Here is a 22805-nt window from a genome sequence, read left to right on the forward strand (position 1 = left end):
GGAGGATGCAGAAGATTGATCTCGGTTAGATAGTTGTGCTGAAAGCTGCTCCACAGGTCATCTCAGCATGGTCCACTGCACTTGTTTTTAAAATTCATTTGGCTCATCTAGATGTTGTTTTCTACACTTCAGATGTTGACTTTTTTAATAAAGTCAACAACGCTGCACTGTAGAATGGTGCACCACTGTTCCTGTCACCTAAAACACCCTGTAGGTTTTCTGTCACGTGGGGTTCCTGCTTTGCAGTTCTGGTCAGCATATAAGTTGCTCTATCTGAGAGTTTTCTAGGCCTTAGAGGTCTTACCTTGACTTTGACCGCCACTTCTTAAGGACATTTCGGAAAGTGGAAATTGCAACTGGAAGTTCTTTGACATCTTTTTAGCCTTCCGTTGCTTCGTATGCATTCATTTAAGCTGTAGTTCAGATCGTTCGCCAGCATATAGATCAGAGAATTTCTTATGACCATTCTTGACCTGGCTTCCCAGTGAGTTCAATTTTTCAGAAAAAAAAATTCCATACAGCTGTAGTGCTTTGGAAAGGTGTGTAATTAGTAGGGATGCCTATAAAAAGCCTTATTAATGCCCACTGTTTCAGAATGGGATGTCCAACAATCTTATATGGGTGCAATGTATAGGTGTTCACAGACCTTTGGCCATATAGTGTAAATGACCTGTTGAGCAAACATAGAGGGTTACCGTTAAAATGAAATGTTTACACAAAATCGCACAAATTTAACTGTTAAAAGAACAAGTTTGTCACAAACATGCGCCACTTTTCCATCAGCTCCATCATCTTCTCTGCAGGGGAATATCTGATCTCAGAGGAGAGCGAGACAGGAGCACGGAGAGACGCTGACCTTCCGCTGTTTCAGTAAAGACCTGTGACTGTAGAATTTAGACAGGCTGCAGAACGCACAGAGCACAGACTGCACCGCGTCCATTTAACATTTCCATTTAGACCGAGTTTTTTATTTACCTGATTAAAGGAAAACTATCATATTATCATTATTTTGCTGATACTTTTCACATCCTTGATTTAAACATATTTTGGAGTTTTATTCATCTTTTGTTTTAGCATGAAAGTGAATTTCTTAATAAGATATTCATCTTTATTGTCTTCATTGTAACTTAATAAACTGCATATAACAACATAAAGCTCAAAAGCTCGTAGGTGCGAGTTATTTTGTAATTTAGTGATTAATAATCCAATCGGTTATGTATTTCAATAATCAATAGATTATTTGACTATGAAATTAATCATTTGCTGCAGCTCTTATACATACGAAGAAGGTCTTGCGACAGTTCATGACAAGATTAGATTCATTGGTTTACTCAATTAATGAGAGTAAATTTAGCTGCATAAATAAATAAATAAACACACACACAAAGTACTGAGCTGTCAAGGGCATTTATTTATACGAGAAGGATATTCTGGGCTTTTCTCCAAATTCAAAGACAAATTTGGAAATGCTAAATAAATAGTGTATTTTTAATTGCCAACATGGGTGTGCTTTATTTAAGACATAATTCTTATTCTAATACAAAATGTGTATTTAAATCAAGATTTTATGAGTATGATAGCTGGAAAAGTGAATATGTGAAGGTAAAGTGCTTTCAATAGTATTTTTAATACTAAAAATTAAGCAATAATTGCAACTGCATTTCCTCATCGTCGCTCCAACTCTGCCAAAAAGAAAATGTATTTGCAATCCTGTTTATAATTGCATTTTGACTGCTAACGAGGCTCTCCTGTCAATCAAACACTGTGGGTGGGACATCAAGAGGGACTGTTTAGTGTGGGGCGTATCTTAAGAGGACCTGAGGAATAAACTTCTCAACCAGGCCGAGGAGAATTCTCTCCAAAACGATAGTCTGTTGTTTCCTGTGATTCTTAACCGATTAGGAGAGCCTGTGTCTGTTACAAACACCAATGTTGGTGACCTCATGACCGGTTTCAGGGCTGTCAGAGGAGCTGGACCTGAATAGGGTCTCTCAGCAGATTCCTCGCCCATGTCTCCATAACAGAATCTGAGGTGCTCCTACAAGCCTGAGAAGGACCAGGTCTACTTCCAAGGCATTTTCTTAGGCCAACTTCATGAAAGCATGTGGGCTCATCAGTAATGAGAGGTGTCAGCTGGTTTGTGGCAGAAGGTGGTTGAAACTGATGCTGGGTGATCTCTTCAGCAGCAGAACTTGGCTTCTTAAAAATGACACCATTCTCTTGGTTGGAGGATCTCTCTGACACAGCTGATGAACATACTCTGAGGTGTTGTTGACCTGGTTGATTTGGTCCACACTGTATATTTCTCAGTTTCGTTTGTTGTGCTGCTGATGTCTGATTTATCAGATGTGCTTAGCAAACTGAAAACTTCAGTCACTTTCCTTCGCACACCTCTGAACAGACGAAGCTGAGCGAACAAACGCACAGAATCAGAAGTGATGTCCTCCGATTTGTGTAAACTCCCTAAAAACCCCTGAAAGGCAGTGCAAACATAGCTTCCGATTTCAGAGGCTGAAAAGTTCAGACGCTTCATTAACGTTGATGAAGATCTTATGAACAGCACATTTGAATCAGCAGACGTTGCACTTGGCATGTTCATGGGTTCCTCTGCAGGGAGCGGCACTACACATTTCCAAAGAGCATCATGGACTAAATGCTTGGATAGAACACGGAAGGAGTCTGATGTGAGTTTCTGGATGCTCTCTTTTGAAAGAACATCTGAGACTTCACTGCAGTACAAGTCCACAATTTTAGAGATGATCTCATCTGTGCATGAATCCAGACGGACTTTGTGCTCATTCCACACATACTGAGCTTCATATACTTGGGCGTCATCCTGAGGAGGCTTTTGTCTGATTCCACTTGCAGTGATTTCACTTTTTAGATCACTCATATCAGACGAGAGAGGAATGCTTTTAATCCGACGGCCAGAGTCTAAAGCATCAACAACTCTCTCTACAACAGTAACAACAGAACATTCTATATCTGATGGACTGAGGACAGGTGTTTTGTCTGTGGCATCAACAACTGTAGTTGCAGGGGCAGCATTGTCTGAATCTGTTGAGCTTACAGACAAGACGGGTGTAGCCGATGTTCCTCGAGTGGAAGCCAAAGAACACTGGCTGAGTTCATCCCATGCAATCTTTGGAGCAGCTCTCTGGAGAGCGATATGACCCACTTTCTGAACTGCCTCATTCACGATGCCTTTCGTTTTAACTGTTATCATTCTGATTGAAGTTTGTCTGGAGGCAGAGCTGCTGATCTTACTGACCTTGTCTTCCTCATCACTGCCATGACCACTTGGAAAGGTTGAGAGTAAACCCATAGAATGGCTGATTTGAGGCAATGTAGATGTGCTTGGTTTTGGCAGGAGGAGTTCACTCTTATACAACTCCACAATCTTCACAATGACCTCATCTGTACAAGTATCAAGATCAACCTTGAACCTTGGAGATGTTAGCGTTTCAAGCTCTGCTCCTTTTGCGGGCTCAACCTGTGCTGAGAATGACTCTCGGAGCCCCAGAAAAAATCCAAAAACCTTCTTGTGCACTCCTCTGTAAATGCTGCGAGAAGCAGAGCGGAAACTCTTTTGCAGTGGAGTTGATGAACGATACCTCTGTAGACGGTTCAAAAACATTTCCGTCATATCTGCAGCTGTAGAACTGGCTTTGGTGCACAAAGAAGAGGCTGCAGCTGATGGCCTCTCAGTAATGCCCGGCTGGAGGTCAGTTAGACTGAAAGCCTCAGATGACTGTGTGGACACTGAGGTGGAAAATTCTCCTCCTGTTTTTAGAAGGACATCTTTGACAGTTTGTGTTGCTTTACTTCCAAACTCAGCACTGAAAAGTCTTTGAGCAGAATGAATGGAAGAAGCAGCATGAGGTAAAGAACTTGCTTTGAGGGCAGAGTCTAAGTTAAAGAATGACCTGTCCATACGGTCTCCTAGATCTCTGCTGGATGAAGCTCTCTTGGATGATGAACTGCTTGCTTTCACAAGTTCTTCCAAACCTTGAATAATTCCATGGATTGCCTCACACTCGTCATCTCCAGCTGGAACATGGCTCTGAGATTCAGATTCAGCCGAGTGATAAAGCTGCACAATCTCACCAATAATATTGTTTGTGCATGTTATTGTGAGATCATCCAACTGGGAAACAGTGTGATCTTTAGAACGCTGCAGATCAGAGACTGGAGCCTCCTGAACTGAAGCAGCTGTTTGTTCGTCACGTTTTAGAGATGTGAAAAGAGCCAGAACATAGCCACGCACCCTTCTGAACAAGGAGGTTGAAGGAACCCTCCCCTCCGAAATGTCTGATCTGTTCAGGGTATGTGTGGATGCTTCAAGTGACCTTATTATTGCTTCAGAGTCACTTTGGCTGTCAATCACACTTGATTCTACAAGTTTGTCCAAGGCCTTAACAACTGTTTCTGCAATGATCCTGTAGAAGTTGAAGTTGAGCATCGATCACTCCTGACAAGAAGGTCACTCATCACCTGAGTGGCTTTAGACAGAAATCTCTCAGACTTGGCTGTGAGAACGTTGCCTTCACACTCTTTGAGGTCTGGAGTGGAGTGAGAGCTGTCTTCAACACGTTCATCTCTCTGGTCACTTGACGGGCTGGCTTCATGATTTTCAGACGAGTCAGATTTGTTAAGTGGTACCTCCTTCTGAAATGGGTCCACAATATTCTGAATGACCTCGTCAGCTCGTGAATCCACTTCAATTTGCTTCTGTAGACAAAGATCTTCATCAACTGACAGAAGCTCTGTGCTGCTTTCCTTCACAGCTTGCTTGGACAGGTGGACGAACTTCCTCACCATCTCATTGATTGTCTGGAAGATGTTCCCAACAACAGAAGGAAATCCAGACTTACTTCTTTTCTTGCGTTGGCTAGAGAGCATGTCCATGCTCTCTACAATAGTGTCCACAATCTCCCTGGATGTGCTTTCAAGGTGAGCTCTCATTATCTCAGTAGGGAATCCAGACTGAGCCATCGCATCCAACACAGAGTCCAGATTTGCTTCGCTGGCAATGCTGCTGGGCATCTCAGGGGAGCCACCGTTCACTTCCCAAACTACAGACCCGAGAAGAACTTGGCTCACAGATCTGGTGGCCTTTGCCTGGAGCTCCTCAGCATTTTGCCTCTTGTTTTGCTCAAGCAGCGTCCTCTTGTTGGTACTGTCCTCTGAGCTCGATATTATCTGCTTGATTTTTTCAGCAGCAGCGTTCAGCAGATCACTGGTTCTAAGATCTGTTCTATCAACACTGTCGCCATCCATATGATCAAGAACAACCACAACGATTTTAGCAGTAATATCGGCGATGTCACATTCAGTCTCCTGTTTTGCTTCGTGCATTTTCCGTCCGGTTGAAGCAGCGTCCTCACGCTCAGACTTCTTGAATAGCTCTGATAGGACATTGGGCGTTTCCTCAGCCATCACGCTTTGCTTTGGTTCCCAGCTCTTAGAAAAAAAATGCTTTACAGGAGGTGAGTTTGCAGATTGCTTCCTGCATCCCCACCTTTACCTCACTGATAAAATCCTCAATCATGGTGCAGATGAAAGCAGATGGTTCCACAGTAGATCTTGTTTGAAAAATGAGAAACAAGAACAGAAGAAAATCGGCAGTATTACAGAACAGCTGCAGTCTGAAAAGTCTAAGCTAAGATTTTCTGAAAATCGTTTCTTTTTGTAGAGCGTGTGTGTTTAGAGCGAGGACCAGGAACAAATATCTGGAACATACACTCTTAAAAAAGATGGTTCATCAACGGATCTTTAGTAAATAAAATGGTTCTTTGTAGAACCATGAACACAAAAAGAACCCTGTCCATGATTAAATGATACTTTGCGTTATGAAACCGTTCATCAGACTGAGGCAGAATGTCTTGAAGATGATGTTATATAGAACCGTTTTTAAAGTGGTTCTCTATAGCACCAAAATAGTTTTTCTATTGTTACAATGTCAAGCTTGTAGAAATATTAGAACCCTTTTTGATGTGAAATAGAATCATATATAACACACTCTCATCAATCTGTAGAACCTTTTTACAATGTAAAAAAAACTTGAATCATGCAAATGATTATTCAGGTGTTAATTGTTCTACATAGAACCATTCTTTGCTAAAGAACCCTTGAAGACCCATCTTTTTAAGTGTGAAGCTTTATACGAAAACAATAACCCCTTTAGGTGCTATATGGAACCATTTCCAAAAGTGTTCTATACAGAACGATCTACAGTACATTCTCCATCAATTTGCATAATTCTTTCATGATGCAGAGAACTGTGTAATGGTAATGGTTCTTCGAGTGCTCACGGTTCTATAGGATACTTATAGAAGCATTTTATTAAATTATAAGAACATTTTTGAATTTCTTTATTAAATGTCATTAAATCAGTTAAATAAGTTTTTTGTAAACATGTTAAATGATCTGTTTGCACATGTTTAATATGACAGTAACACATTTGTGTAGTTTCTAGTGGGAGCTGTTATTACATAACTGGATCCTTATTATTATTATACATGATTTATTTGAACTGCAGGCTTTTTAAAAACTCACCTTTCATCTGAGTTGTGTGATGAGGCTGCAGGCTTGGTGGGTGTGGTCGACTGGCCAGAGGGGCTCCTGGACTCAGACTGGGTTCTCTTCCTCAGCTGCTCTTCTGCAGTGAGAACCGCTTCCATCCCCAGAGTGTGAATGAGAGTCGGCAGGAAACTCTTCACGGCTGATTTTCCCACTGAGATCATGATGTTTGTGCACAGTGAGGCAAACTCAGCCTTTGATCTCTGCTTGATTAATCAATAAAGCAATAATCAGCTACATGTTTCAGGATTTCTATTTTCATTTTGAAGCACAGAACAAACTAAACATGAACACGGTTCCTGTTTAAAAGTGCAGAGAGGTTCTGATTTCGGTTCTTACTGCATGCGGAGCATCGCTGGTCAGAGCTGTCCACTCCCTACAACACAGTAAACAGATCATTACATTACTGCAGTAAATAAGAAAGAAATCAACCAGAGGAATTCATCAATAATGAATCATATCCTCATAATCAGAGCAGAGAATGAAGCTGAAGAGCAGGGCAGAAACTTACTCATCACTCAGACCGCAAACGATGTCCAGGATGTCCTGGAAGCATTTCAGCTTCTCTGGAGGAGGGGGGTCCTGTGGGGGCTTCCCCAATGTGTCCTCCACGGTGGTTTTCGTTCCTGGTTGTTTCCGCACATGTTTGCGCTTTCCTGACATTTCTAGAGATCAAATCTTCATCAGACATTTATTAATATGTGAGTGAATAATTAAAGGCACAAAAACAAACTGATCTAAATACACAGTTACATATTATCATTGTTTTCATTATTATTACAGTTATTAAATAAATATATTTGTGAGCTTTCTTCATTTAAAAATGACTGTACATTAAATATAATAATGTAATAATATAAACCAAATATTATCAATGTTATTATGTAAAAACGTAACAGGCATTAAAGTTATTAATATAATTCATTATTAATGTTATTATTGTTATGGTAACACTTTCTCTGAATGTCACATTTGTAAGCATCTATAAACACATTCATAATATGTTATAATGCATTCAAGGCAAATTCGAATAATTATAAAAATGCATTACACGTTATAGCCATCCTTATTATGCAGTATGAATGGTTAACATAATGCATTATGAGCACTGTTCATAACTAATTATAAGAGCTCATAAGCTGTATTAGTCTGCTCTAAGTAAAGTGAAGCATACTGGACTAAAGCCTCCTCCAGGGTTCAGACTGAGGCTTCAAGTTGAAGAATTTACTGAAGGATTTACTGAAACACTGAAACATCCACAATAAAGCTCATTACAGGCTTCAACTGTCTGAGTTTAAACTAGAGCAGCATCAGTGTTTCACCCAATGTGGGAAAGTCAATGTTCACCACCGTTAGCCTGGCACCAACTTAAAACTGCTTACAATGCATTATAATAAGAAATCATAACATATAATAAACATAACTACAAAGTGTAATTCAGTGTAATTGATCTTTATACATGTTTATTCCCATGTTTTTAATTCCTTTTGAACGTATTACAACCTGTTAGAAATGTGTTTATAGATGCTTACAAATGTGACATTCACAGAAAGTGTTACCGTTGTTATTATCATTATAACAAATTCATATATTTCACAATATTATTAGGGATAATATTATACTAATATTGATCTATTTGCCATTGTTTAATTAGTTTTGGCTCAAAACGAGCTCCGTATAAAGCCTGCATTCCTAACGAGAACCAGAGGAACAGAAACTCAGCTCACCTGTAGCAGCTCCTTCTCCTTCTGTTTATACCCTGCCGAGCCCCCATTGTGACATCATAGCAGGAGTCCGGCTCCCGCTGTCACGTCACAAACTGTGACATCACCGGAGGCTCGCCTCCTCGTCGTGACATCATCGCTCCTTCGCATTCCATGTGTGTCTGCAGTGGCACTTATACTGAAAAAACACCCTGCTGGGCGATTTTGATACAAAACAAACAACATAAACACCAATATAACCAGCAGAATCAGCTCTTTAACACCACAGAAAACCACTTACACATGATTCTGTTATTAAAATCACACATTTCAACACATTCCTGTAAAAATAGAGACACACAGCATGAAATATCATTTTTAATGCATTTTACAAAAAATAAAAATCGAAAATAACGAATCACATTCCTGACCCTCAGCCACCTAATAAACTACACAGCTTTAAAATGAGCTCAGAGAACAAAGGAATCAGGAGAGAAATTCAGCACGCAATAAACACCAGCACAGCTTTTCATTACTGTTAATATGTATTCAATCATTTCAATAAAAAAAAGAGTCATTTGTTTGTCCATAAAATATGCAGCATGGTCACGGGCGTTGCTAGGCTGTTTTTTTTGTGTTGTCTTTAGGCTCCCCAACAATGTTATTTAGCCCCCTTTCCTAAGTACAGGCACATTACTGGTCCAAATCATATGCACTTGTTCTCATTCACAATAGACTGTAATAGCAGGGCGCAGCCTGGGGCGCTGCCTCTGCTGGACTACCACAGACTGACTAATGCAACATTGAGCCAGTCATAATTTTTTCCATTTGAACCAACAAATCTGACACTGACCTCCCAGTCAGAGTGTTGAGTGTCTGACTGTGTGTCACTCAACTTATTCGCATAAGGTTTGTCCAGAAGGAGAGCAGAGAGACCAGGGTGTGCATCAGCGCTTTCACGTGTCAGTTTCTCATGTCACAATTCACTTCAACTTCACTGTCATTATACAGTACAGGGTAGTACAGTATAACGAAACACTATCAGGCTACTTTCCCAGTGCAGTAATAAAAGATGCATAGTAAACAGTGCAAAGACAAACGACAGTAGAAGACAGACCAAATGTGCAGAGTCAGTAGGTCCAGGTGTCGAACGTAGACAAGATGTGCGTAGGCGAGTGTTATAGGCGTACTGGACGTATAGACAGTTAGTGCATAGTCAGATATTCAAGTGTATCAGGTATATAGACAGAAATGTGCTGGTGAACTGCAGTACAGTACAGTCAATGCAGAAGTACTATTGGTAAAAAAAGTGAGCTGTGTTTGATATAAATGATCAAAAAATTCAAATAAAAAAAGGCAAACCATTTTGACGTCACCGTTAATGTATAATACTGATTAAAATGTCAGCCCTTCCACCTTAAAACACCGTCCCGCGTCTCCGTTCTCCACAATGAGTTGCGTAGTGAACTGCTCTTCACAAGCTCAGGACGGAATGAAGCTCTGCACCGACCAAAACTAGAGCTACTTTCATCGCTGTGGCTCCTGATCCTGAGAAAGGCCTTTGTGTTAGTGCGCTCACGGTTCGCCGTCCCACCAGCTCAAATAGAGACGGGAGCTGGTTCACCTTCTCCTATTGCTGCTCACTGAAGCGAAAACACACAGCTGTACTGGAAATAAGCGGGCAGCGTCGCCGAGAGCCGCAGCAAAGCGCTTTTGGAGAGAAGCTGAAACCAAATACATGCTGGATGGAATGAAGGATTTATATATTCTCTTCTTCTCATTGACCAGATGATGTATGTTCATATTTTCAGGTCAAGTTTACGTCACGTCTTCTGTGAGTTTATTGGCTGACTGTGGAGCAGAAATCTGATTAGTGTCTGACTCGTGGAGACCCAGAGTTTCCCCATTACATCAGTACTCAAGGGCATGTGAACGTGTTGATCGGATTAATGACAAAATCAGATTTCCCGCAGGTATTGGATCATTAAGTGCGTGTAAACATACTATAGTCTCATTTTACTCACTTTCCAACAGCATGACGCGTTTTCCTCTTAATCTGCTTAATCTGCTTAATCCACTTTCACTGAATGTGAACACACTGAAGAAAAGAAGACACTGTTTCGATCACTGTTTTATTAGTGCGGTGACACAATGTGAGGTACAGCACACATTTTCCTTCATGTAGATCAAAGACGTCAGGTTAACATGTTACCATGAAACTGTCTTCAGAGGATCCATTACCTCGCCATCGAATTATGTAGCTGTGGAAGCAAAAATGAGAAGCAGACAGAGACACAATGAACTTGGGGCTTTTTAGATTACGGAAACATGATAGTATAGAATATCACGTTATTTCACAGAAAGGCTTCTTACTCCACGATTTAGGCTGTGCTGTTCTGTGCGATAGCTTCTGCAATGGCTCCACCCACCACACCTCCTAGAGATGCCATGGCTGTTGTAGCAACGCCAGACAAGCCGGCTGCCCCTAAACAGGAAAATACCCAGTGTAGATAATCCGTTTTTTCACTCTCTACAGGTATTTACACTTTTACAGTGGTGTGTTTGTGGTATTAAAAGGTACATATAGCATAATTATGTAGTTTTCTTTACAAAATCAATACGAACACAGAGTAAAAAATCCCAGAATATAATGCTAAAAAGTTAGATACCAGTGAATATATCGCTGTTGTCGGGAGAAAACCTCGTATCTTTACAGGACTTTACAGGAGAAAGAATAAACCTACTGGAGTTTTAATGTAAGTCAGTGGAACCAGACGTCTTTCTTTTGGTCCATTCATCATGAAAGTCACACACGATGTAAAGGACAAAAGGTCCTTTGAAATTCTCAAAAACTGAAAAATGACAAAAATGGAGATACGAGGTTTTCTTCCGACTGTAATGATGAGGAGTGAGTAATGATGAAGAAGATGTAACACAAAACATACTCTGTATTCTGTATTAAGTGTGTTTTGAGTCAGTTGAGCCTGTTTTTCAAATGCAGCAGATATTTATTACATTAAAAAAACACCAAAGTGTTGTTTTAAGCTGTGCAGCTAGCTAAAAAAACCTGTGAAACTCCCTCCTGCCATCTTACCAACAGACTGCAGGACGGCAACAGCACTGCCAGCCGCCACCCCTCCACCATTAGCCACAGCGGCGGTAGACATCATCCAAGAGGCGACGGATCCTGCGGCTATGCCACCGGCTGTGAAACCCGCTGCTGTCAACACAGCTGGGGCTAATGCCACCGTTCCAGCTTCAGACACACAGAAGGATCCTATTTAGCCTTATCAATTTTACTGAGCTATCAACAAAGCAATAGTTTTGTAAAATAAATCTAATTTACACAGTTTCCCTGATTTACCCAAATGTAGACTCGGTATCTTAAGTTTGCTTCATTGTTTTGCACTGGGGCTTCTGTACTGTGGGCTAATGTGGGTAATTAACCTTGTGCAAGAGCACACCTTATTTGTTGAGTTGTCATGTAACCTCAAAACAGACTTAAGTAGTTTCTGACAATTTATTAAATGTCATCTTGTATAAAAATGGATAAAAGTACAGACCAGGTTTTAAGATAACTTTTAAGATAACAGTGATAACTGATAACAGGTGGTTGGTTAGTGTAGTGGTTAACACCTCTGCCTTCTACGCTGTAGACTGGGGTTCAATTCCCCACCTGGGTAACCACCCTACACTATACCAATAAGAGTCCTTGGGCAAGACTCCTAACACCACCTTGGCCTACCTGTGGAAAAAATGATCAAATTGTAAGTCGCTCTGGATAAGAGCGTCAGCCAAATGCTATAAATGTAAAATAACAGAGGCATACAGTGCCAGAAACCACATAAGCAAGCCTGTTAAAGATTACCACCCTCTCACGGTTTGAAGTAAGTGTGACAAAAGAGGGAAAGAGGTCGAGTTATAGGGTGTAAAGAACCACAGCAGCTGCTGCTGGAAGTCACATCATTCTCCAATTACACACATAACAAATTTGAATTCTGGCAAAACTCGCTTTACTAAACGGGTCTCGATGTGATGGATAAAGACCTGTTCATCAATTCAAACTGCGAACACTGAACACTAATTATAGGTAGTGTGAAAACTGGGATAGAGCAACAAACGGAGGCCTGGATTAGAAGGATGTTCTAGGAACAGTATCGCAGCAAATCTACTGTACAGAACATGTAGATTTAAAGACCAAAACACAGTCTGATGAGCAAAGATAAAGCCCACCTGCTCCTGCTGCCACTCCTACAAGGGTTGCTGTTGAAGAGAGAAGGATAAGCAGTGTTAACACACTCATTCATACACTATATAACTGTCATTCATACACTATATAAATGCATTCTTGTCGTATGTGTGTTGTACAGAGAAAGCAGCCGGTGTTCTTTACTTACCCCAGTCCATTGCTGTCTCTAATGATGCCAAAGCTGGTTCCCACTCCTATTTAACTGCATCAGTGGGAGGCGCGAGCCTTCACAGAGAAACGAAACTTAAACAGATTCCGGTTTGGAGCCGGAACCTTTGTATTCGCGTGTTCTAGCACGCCTGTAAATCTGATGCACAAGCGACATCCGCAAACAACAACGATGGACGACGCAGCCGCTTCTCTTGGTCCACTGAGGGAAACTTTCGGTTTAAAAAACGTCCTGATGGGACTTTCGAAAAGACGACTGTTGTGTGCAAGTTGTGCAAAAAGGAGTTTGCACATCACCGAAGCTACTCAAGCCTAAAATACCATCTCAATGCAAAACATTTTGCAGCTAGCAAAGCTGCCCCCACAGCTGATTACAGCGCCCCCAGCAGGGGTAAATAACCGCCCCCACCAGGGGTAAATAACCGCCCCCCAGCAGGGGTAAATAACCGCCCCCACCAGGGGTAAATAACCGCCCCCCACCAGGGGTAAATAACCGCCCCAGCCACCCACACTGGACCAGGTGACAGGTTTCAGGGCCAAAATAAGCAAGTCTACGTCTGAAAAATGAAGCAAATCCTGCTAAATGGATCGCAACAGACTGTAGACCGCTATCGGTGGTCGAGGACAGGGGGCTACCGTCTGTGTTAGATGGCGACATCGGACCCTGCTCACGAACTAGTAGGGAAAACCATGGCGGGTAAGATCAGGCAGCTTTATGATGAAGTAAAGCCGTCAAAACAAGACATATTGAATGCAGGTGATTGTGTTGCGCTGACAGGGGACCTTTGGACTTCCTCAGCAAGTCTAACTACCGTGGCGTGACCGCGCACACAGTACGCGGCGTTAACAAAGTATGGCCATCAGCATCTTTCGCCCTCACTGTAGAGAAAGTCAACAGCAGACATGCAGAAAACTGCGCAGACCATTTTTTCAGTAGCTGAGTCCTGGAAAATTGAGCAAAAGGTTACAACAGTTGGCACCGATTGTGCCAGAAACATGATGGCAGCAGCAAGACAGCTCCCATTTCAGCACATGCTGTGTGTTGCGCATATTTTGCAGAGATCCATCACTGTGTGCCTGGAGAGTTGTGGACTTAATGATGTACTAGCAAAGTGCCACAAGATTTCAGACACAGTCCAGCCAACACAATGGAACTGTATAAATTGCCTAAATTTCCTTCGGGATCAATAAAGTATCTATCCATCCATCCATCCAACTAAAGAGCAAAGGGCACCTTGACCAGGAAAATGAACCCTTAATCCAGGATGTTTCCACAAGGTGGAACTCCACACTGTTTATGATCCGTCGTCTTCTCAAAAACAAAGAGGCAGTAAAGGCAACTCTGGACAAACAGAGGCACACACTGATCTTATTATCGGCATGTCATGATTGTCCTGTCCATGTATTCGTGGTTTGGTTTTGTAACTCCGCCCCTGATTGTTTTCACCTGTCGCTCGTTGCCCCTGTGTATTTAAGCCCTGTGTTTGCCCTTTGTTTTCGCTGGTCGTTATCTTCTCGTCGTGTTGGTGTTTGCCGTATCCACCTGTTTTGTTATGTCAGAAACTCGATCTGTTCGTGTTGGCTATTTGACCCTGGACTGTTGTGACCCTGATTCTGGATTTGCCCTCAATAAAAGTCACTTACCTCCGCATTTGCGTCCGCTACCTCGCTCCTCGTTACACAGCAGCAGAGTGGACAAAACTAGAGAAGTTGGCAGCCATCCTTGAACCATGCAGGTCAATGGAACAATGTAAAATATTTTCTAAATAATTATTGCCTAAATTGATCACTGTAATTGATAAACTAATTTCTTTTTATTTCTTTCTCACTGTAGACATGTGACTGATCTTCTTGGTGGAGAGACGTACGTCTCATGTTCTGCCTGTCCTACGATTCCTGGACCACACTATGAAGGTCTTGGATGAGGATTCTACCTACATTTTGAAATTCAGGAATGCCTTCATGAAGGACTTGTCAGAGCGGAAAGCTGCACTTAATTATGATTGGCTCACAATGGCTACAGTGCTTGACCCTCGCTTTAAGGACTTAAAGTGTCTTCCAAGAGAAAAGCGAGAAGCCGTGTGGAAAAAGCTTGAAGAACTCCTTCAAGATGGATCTATAAAAGCTACCTGTGAGCCCACAGATGAGCCACCAAAAAAGAAAGGCCTCTTGTGCTTTTCTTCTGACTCTGACTCTGACTCTGATCATGTAGGGTCTAATGCCTTGAGCCTCTATAAAGCAGAACAGACCATCAGTGAGACAGACTGCCCACTACAATGGTGGTCAGCACATGCAGGGGCACATCCACAGCTCTCCACTCTGGCTAGAAAGTACATATCAAGCCCTGCCACTTCTGTCCCATGTGAGAGGGGGTTCTCACTTGCTGGGAACATCATCCAGAAGAAAAGAGCAGCCTTAAGCTCTGAAAATGTGAACAGGCTCGTTTGTCTCAGTAACTGGCTCAAGGAGAAAAAGTAGCCTCAGTGTTACATGTTTTGGTTGTACAAAAATATTGCAGGTTGAATGTTGTGTTAAATTCTATGCTCTTAAATGCAGTATGTAGTTTTGCCCTAATTCGGTTGTTACTTTAGAAATGGCACTTTAATTTTTGTTTACACCAGATGTTAAACTCTCACGAGTTGCAATATTGTATAGTTGTTTTATTTATTTTTAATTTTTACAGTTCTGTACAAGAAATGGTGCTATGATTATTGTCTAATGTGCTGTTTACATTTATTTATTTTTCAAATAAGTTAAACTATCAGGGGTTCCTGAAATACTTGAAATCTGAATAACTATAATAGCACCAACACTTCTGTTGGTTTAATAACAATAAAAAAAAATTAAAAAAGCAATAAACGTTTGTTGTTAAGAATATACGTGTATTCATTCCAAATTTTAGTAGCAAAATAATTTTTGTAATTAATTGCGATTAATTAATTACAAACCCTGTAATTAACTCGATTAAAATTTTTACTCAAGTCCCATCACTAGTAATTACCATTAACTGGCTACTTTATTCAGCAATAACTAAACTTAATAACAGTGCAATGCAATCATTTCCATATTGCCCAAACATTGTAAATCTTGTAAAACTGATGCTGTTTTGAGGTGCAACACAATACTAGATATGTCCATCCATCCATCCGTCCATCTATTTTCTAAGCTGCTTCTCCGTCACTAGAAATGTGCACTTAATAAATTACACCACCTTTCTGCAGCTGATTCTCATCTATTTTTGTATCCTTATCCTAATTGATCTTAGCTGAGCCTTTTGATTTCTTCCTGCAAGCATCAACTTGGCTCACACGGCTTGCTTCATGCCTAATAGATTTCAGACACTTTATATCTGTTATCACATTATAATCAAGTACTGCTCCTGCTTTTCATGGTGTTCCCCACGGGTTAGTATTGGGTCCCCTTCTTTTCATCATTTCTCCTCTCATGATGGGACATATGGAGCATTTCAACATTGATTTCTGTTGTTATTCAGGCGACACCCAGCTCTGTATATCTACTTGGCCTAGGGTTACTTTCCTTCCTTCCACCCTCAGGTTCTTTTAACTGGATCTAAATGTACAATATCTAAGTTATCTGATTTCAATAATTATCACCAACATGGCTCACAAATGTTTTCAACCCATGCCTAACAGATAGGAAACATTTTATATTCATTAACTCCTTAAAATCGACTACTGCTACTGCCTCTCACGGTGTTCTTCAGGGGTCAGTAGTGGGTCCCTTTTTTTCCAGCATTTCTTTTGCCGCATTACAGCACTGATTTTCAGTGTTATGCAGTCGCCACCCAGCTGTATGTCTATTCGGCCTACAGATACTTCCCTACTTCCATCCTGTCTTTTAAAGATAAGAAATGGGATAACTCACAATTTTGAATATGGACGTTCAGGTTATCAGATTTTTATATTTCCTTAAATGATAGAATCCTAGACCAGGCCTGTTCCTCTCAAAGGCTAGTAAAGAAAAATTGGTGAACACATTTGTGTTGTAACAGTGATGTAACAGAGGAGTAAGTGTGAGCTTGAATTTCAATCAACAAAACTAGTCCTTTTTTATTTGAACCCTGACCATTTACAATAACAATAACATTAACATTAACACTGACCAATAGGGTGTATATATACAGTCACTGTACAGACAACACACAATACTGAATATAATGACATATAGCACAACACTAAACACATTACAGAGCAGCACATTTCTACACTTTAGACCACTCTAGCCAACACTTGGCATTGCTTGGCATTGATCTTAGGCTTGTAGGTTTGAGCTTGCTTGGTGAATCTGCATGGTCTGCCGCTTCGTGGCTGAGCTGTTGTTGCTTCTACAGGCTTCCACTTCACAATAATAGCACTTACAGTTGACCAGGGCAGATCTAGCAGGGAGACGTTTAATGAACTGACTAATGTGGTATCCTATGACACTGGGAGAACTTACAAGCTAAGAATTTCATTGAACAAAACTAGTCAACATTTTACATGAACCCTGCTACATTACACTGACGTAATCATGCCATGTGTCATAATGTTTAATGTCATGATGGCTAACTAGATTAGACTAAGCAAATAGTAGCATGTGTCATGACATCAAGCATTAAGACATCGGTCCTAACGAATTGCCCTTTTCACATTTCTGCATTTTTTTCTCCTGGAAGTAGTCGCTGCGGGTTAACGCTACTTTCACTAGAGCTATAACAATAACAATGATGGTGAGTAGAGCGAGTACAGCTCACTCAAGCGTTTGAGCTTGAAGCAAAAACAACCATATCTTAGTTTTAGTGGTTTGCCAGCTGACGATGAGCGGATGAAAATGAGTTTGTGCAATTAATAGGAATCAATTTTCAGAGATAAGAAATTGCATAACAGTTTTAAATATGGACGGTCATTAATGTTCATTTTATCTGATTTTTATATTTCTTTAAATGATAGATACAATCCTAGACCAGGCCTAATCCTCTAAAGCTAGTACAGAAAAATTGGTGCACCCATATGTGACATAATTAATTCATTCGTTCATTTTGTTTTAATTAAGATACTCCTGTGTTGTATTGAGTATTGAGGTTTTGAAAGGTGCATTTAAATAAAATATATTAATACTACTACTACTACTACTACTACTACTAATAATAATAATAATAATAATAATAATAATAATAACAATAATAAGCTGGACTCTGGCCTTTCAGGACCTGACCCAATGACCATTGATATATGTATTTTCTTGTATTTTTACTATAATATATCAGACAATATCTGCTTAACGTTGGTGCTGGAGGGTCAGGGTGTCAGAGGTTGCACACTGCGTTCAGTCCAAATGTTAAAACAAAGGCTAAAGGTGACGTTTGTAGAAATGTTTAGTGTTCTATGTCATTATATTCAGTACTGTGTGGCTGTATCTGTACTGTGACTGTATTTAGAACATTCTTCTGTCTATTCTTGTTTACATGGTCACGTCTGGCACACCTGGCACTTGTCATGTATAGGCTGAGCCTAATCTCAGCATCAGCCCTGCTATAAAACTGCATCAGCCCAGTGTCTTACAGGCCGACTAGGTGTCTGGTACCTGCGCGCAAACGAATAAACTTCACTTGTCCAGACATACAGCTAGTCCCCCGGTTAAATTAGGGTTTGGATTCTTCACGTTTTGTGGTTGTTGTTAGAGATCAGCTGATAAGTGGAGCTATTCTGCATAAACGAAACTAATCCCTCCCAGATCAGAGAACAAACAACACAATGAGCCCATGTATGTTTCTGTTTCTGCCTTGGAGACAACCCCTCCTCATTCCAAACATTCTATAGAAGCAGGTATGACACCATACTTTGCCTTTATGTGGGTCATTATGTGGTGAGTAATGTGACAGGGTATAAGTGAGAGTTCGCTTGGTGAGTTTCTGTGGTCACTGCTTCGTGGCTGAGCTGTTGACGTTACTAGAGACTTCCATTTAACAACAATAGCACTTACAGTTGATCAGGGCAGATCTAGCCGGGAGACGTTTAATGAACTGACTAAAGTCGTATCCTATGACGCCGCATCACCTGGGAAAACTTACAAACTAAGAAATTCAGCATTTCTTTTGACGCATTGCAGCATTGATTTTCAGTGTTATGCAGTCGCCACCCAGCTGTATTTCTATTCGGCCTACAGATCCCTCCCTGCTTCCATCCTGTCTTTTCGAGATAAGAAATGGGATAACTCACAATTTTGAAGATGAACGTTCGGGTTATCAGATTTTTATATTTCCTTAAATGATAGATAGAATCCTAGACCAGGCCTGTTCCTCTCAAAGGCTAGTTAAGAAAAATTGGTGAACACATTTGTGACACATTAATGTGTTTGTTTTGTTTAATATAAAAGTTCTTGTATCAGCTTCCAGAGGCAGTTTGGAAACTCTGGTGAGTGACGTAACAGAGGAGTAAGTGTCATAATGTTGATAATGTTGTTAATAATAAGGCTACCTAGATTAGGCTTAGCAAACAACAGCATGTGTCATGGCATCAAGCATTAAGACATCAGACCCAACGAATTGCCCTTTTCACATTTCAGCATTTCTGTGCTTCGCTGCTTCTGGCAGAGCATTAACAAGAACAACACTAACAAGAAAACAAGAACAAGGACCAATAGAAGGTCTAGAGCTCACTCAAGTGTTTGAGCTTGAAGCAAAAACAAACTTATCTTAGTTCTAGTGGTTTGTCAGCTGAGGATGAGGATGAGCAGAGGATCACACTCACCCACTACACGGCTTCTTCAGCCTGCTGCCATCAGGGAGGAGACTGCGGAGTCTCCGGGCCAGGACCAGCAGACTGGGGGATGGCTTCATCCACCAGGCTGTCAGGATGCTCAACTCTCTGACTACTTTGCACCCCTCTGCCCCCCCTCTTCTGCCATCCCACCCCCCCCTTCTGCCACTCCTAGTTTGCCAACTAATTTACTGTTAGCGAGCTGTTTCAACACCTCCAGCTACAATGGCTTATCCAGCGTTTTGGTTAGTTATTTTAACCTCCATCGATTTATCACTCTGACGACGTCAGCGGATGTTATTTTACTCTAACAGCTATGAGGAAATTTTCCACAAAGCATTTATATCCTTTATTTAGTGTGGACTCATTTTGATGTGGGTTTGGTTCTGGACACATCTTTGAATTTCAATCTTGGCAACTATGACAAAGATGAAGTGAGATGCTTTTCAGTGGTGAGCACCTACATTTCTAAGGTTAATAACGCTCCATAAGGCAACAGCAGAACTTGTTCCACCCAGCATTTCCGTTTCTTGGGAAAAGGGTCTGTTGTTATGGTAACCGGTAACATGGTTATGTCAGTGTGCTGTAGCAGTGTTAAATAAGTAGTGTCACCACAAGCTGCTAGTGCACTCGAGCTGATCACACCCAGCCCTGCATGACTGACCTATTTGCTAAGGAATCAGTCACATGGAAATATTTCCACAAGCAGGTGGGGTGTTGTTTGACAGCTAATGGGTGGTACCAGTCCTCACACGCAGATGCATTATAATAATTATGAGCCATATCATTTTAGTCATCTGACTTTGACTATGTTTTAACCCCTTAAAATCCCAGGCTTTTTACATACTACAGCTAATTATTCAGTAACTACAAGGACTTCACTATATAATGAGTAATGTCTGTGTAATGTATGTGTAAAAATATGTATATATGGAGTTTATTCAGTTATTTCTTTTATTGTATTGAGTAGAACACTTAGTGGTATGAGGTGTTAAAGAGAAGGAGGTGTCTAAGACCGTCGTGCTCAAACAAAGGAACTTCTTTAAAAAGGCAAAACTAAGAAGTACGCAAAACCACCCTCAAGCTCGAGAGGGCCTAAGGGTGAGCCTAGCTCACCAACCTCCCTTGAGATTGTCTTTTCCCTTAGATCCCATTCTTTTCTTCTCCTCACTGTTGCACGCTTCTGTGCTTGTCCGTCCGTCCGTCCGTCCAGCCTGAAGTATCGTACCACTTACCCCTCTACAAAGGTGTAACGCTGACCTGCCGTTTGAGCGAGCTTTTATGCAGCGTTCCCCAGGCGCAACCAGCCAGCACTGATTATGGCTAGGGTTTATGGGAGTTGGAGTTCTGTGAGCTGTGCCTTACAGCTCCCTTGGCATGATGCCTATGCCCCCTTGTGGTGGCCAGTGTCATAGCCTGACCCCTTACATGTCCAAAATCTGTCAGTTCATCAGGAACTTGTTTCCAACCTGTTTATTTTACTATTTCTTATTTCATTCAGCCTGTGGCTTATTAACACTTATAATACTACTTATTATAATACTACTACTACTACTAATACTACTACTAATAATAATTATATATTATTATATTATTTTTAATAGCGCATCATGGATTTTTTAACATAACCTCTGCCTCCCGTATCTACAGAATAAGCTACAGTCCATTATCGTCTTTTTAACCAGAAAATTACATCTTCAAGGTGACTTGATCAGCCGTCTTTTACAACAGCTATTAGGACATCCTTTTAACTAAAAGGGATTTCTCAACATTTCTGCACACTTATATTGTTAAGATAAAAACAGTAAACAAGTAAACAAAGTCACTGAGGGTGTTTTGTGAGGTGCATCAAAAAATATGTTTTATATATATATATAAGAAACTGAACTCAGTAAATGTATAGTGGCACCTGGTGGACAGTTCCAGGAACTATGGTGTAAACCTGTAGTACAGGCTGATTCAAAAAGATTAATCCAGTTTCAAAGTGATTTATTTCTCTTGTAAATCATTATAGATCAATGCATCCATCCATCCATCCATCCATCCATCCATCCATCCATCCATTTTCTAAGCCGCTTCTCCGTCAGGGTACAGATCAGTGCAGTGAACTGTAAACTGGTTTAAATTAGCAGAAAGTTTATTATGTAATTATACAAGGTCTCAGTCTGAACCTCCTCCAGCTGTACGGACAACATCAACACCACAGTCCAACTCAGCCCAGACTGGACTGAGCGTGTCGGGTGTCTCTCGGAGATCATCCAGTGCTGTGGAACCAGCGGCGAACGCTCTGAGCTGTTGGAGCTTCACTGCTGATGAAAATCCCGCTGCACAGTTCTGACGGATTCACTCTCACTGACGAGGAGAACGCAGAACGCTTTCTGCTCAGGGGTCTCATCTCCTCGCAGAGTGAGGCTCCTGACAGTCAGAGATTCTATGACCCCCTCTATCAAATGGTATGTTGTTACGACCCCTGGTCATAGTATTCCTTCTGTGTGCCTTGTGCTTGTGTATTCCCTGTTGTGTGTCCCCTTTTGTGCAGGTACAGGATTGGCCAGATGGGGGCATATGGAGGTATGAGGTCACCATCTTGAGAAATGTTCAAGGCTTTCTACCCACTGACCTGACTTGGAAGAACACCAGCCTGTCCAGACTGGCCTGGCCAGAGAGCTTGTAGAGAGGAGAATTACCACTCTCTGCAATGTCTTCTGGGTTTCTCAAACACTAGGGGGCGCTCCAAAGTGTGTCCAAAATGAATGGGTTGAAAAGCGTTTGAGTAAAATCATAGTTTATAAATGCTTAAACATTTTTCATGTAATAATTTCCTGAACACAGAGCAGCATAAAACAATTTAACACTGCTGTTATACTTTAAGAGCTTTTAAACTCGAGTTATAGGAGTTTAAAGCGGCGCCTTGTGTACGTCCATGACGTCTATGAGCGCGAACAGCCAGTGAGCTGCTCCGCTCGCCCATCAGTCATCACGCTGTAGCAGTAAACCCGTTTACTGTAGAGAAAAGGGAAACATTTCGGTGAGTTTTCTTTGTTTTTTTTTAGTGAAACCCATCCTTCTTCTGTCTAAAATTAAAGAGAAGTTCTGGGCGAATGATTGGAAACTATTTCAACTTTTCGTTTTTAGCTGTTGAGCTCCATTCTCTCCCATTCATTGAGGACTACCTCGCGGGCGCCCTCAGCTGTTCAGCAGTCCTGTTTTTGATATAATGGGAGAATAGGAAGTGGCCAGGCTCCTCATAAACCGGCTCTGGCCTGGCACTCTTCACACCACCGCAAAACTCGTTGTGAATACTCGGAAAGTTGGGGACGAGTGACGTTTTGTTTTGGTTACTGT

At 41.2% G+C, this 22805-nt stretch overlaps 1 protein-coding gene and 1 long non-coding RNA gene across 2 annotated transcripts; one reads left to right on the forward strand and one right to left on the reverse strand.

Moving 5' to 3' along the window:
• Window positions 1–10401: 10401 nt before the first annotated feature.
• LOC119263454 (interferon alpha-inducible protein 27-like protein 2A) lies at window positions 10402–12818 on the reverse strand. Its single transcript, XM_037538335.1, has 5 exons — window positions 12683–12818; window positions 12519–12548; window positions 11380–11541; window positions 10659–10770; window positions 10402–10546 (listed from the first exon to the last, which is right to left on the reverse strand). Exons 1-4 carry the CDS (start codon window positions 12690–12692, stop codon window positions 10667–10669), a joined length of 306 nt encoding a protein of 101 aa, XP_037394232.1. The 5' UTR covers window positions 12693–12818; the 3' UTR covers window positions 10402–10546; window positions 10659–10666.
• A 47-nt stretch (window positions 12819–12865) lies between these two features.
• LOC119263455 lies at window positions 12866–15557 on the forward strand. Its single transcript, XR_005130275.1, has 2 exons — window positions 12866–14438; window positions 14537–15557. It is a non-coding gene; the product is annotated as an uncharacterized LOC119263455 (long non-coding RNA).
• The last annotated feature ends 7248 nt before the right edge of the window (window positions 15558–22805 follow it).

This window comes from Pygocentrus nattereri, chromosome 5, assembly GCF_015220715.1.
Source record: "Pygocentrus nattereri isolate fPygNat1 chromosome 5, fPygNat1.pri, whole genome shotgun sequence".
In the NCBI taxonomy this organism is placed as follows: Eukaryota; Metazoa; Chordata; class Actinopteri; order Characiformes; family Serrasalmidae; genus Pygocentrus; species Pygocentrus nattereri.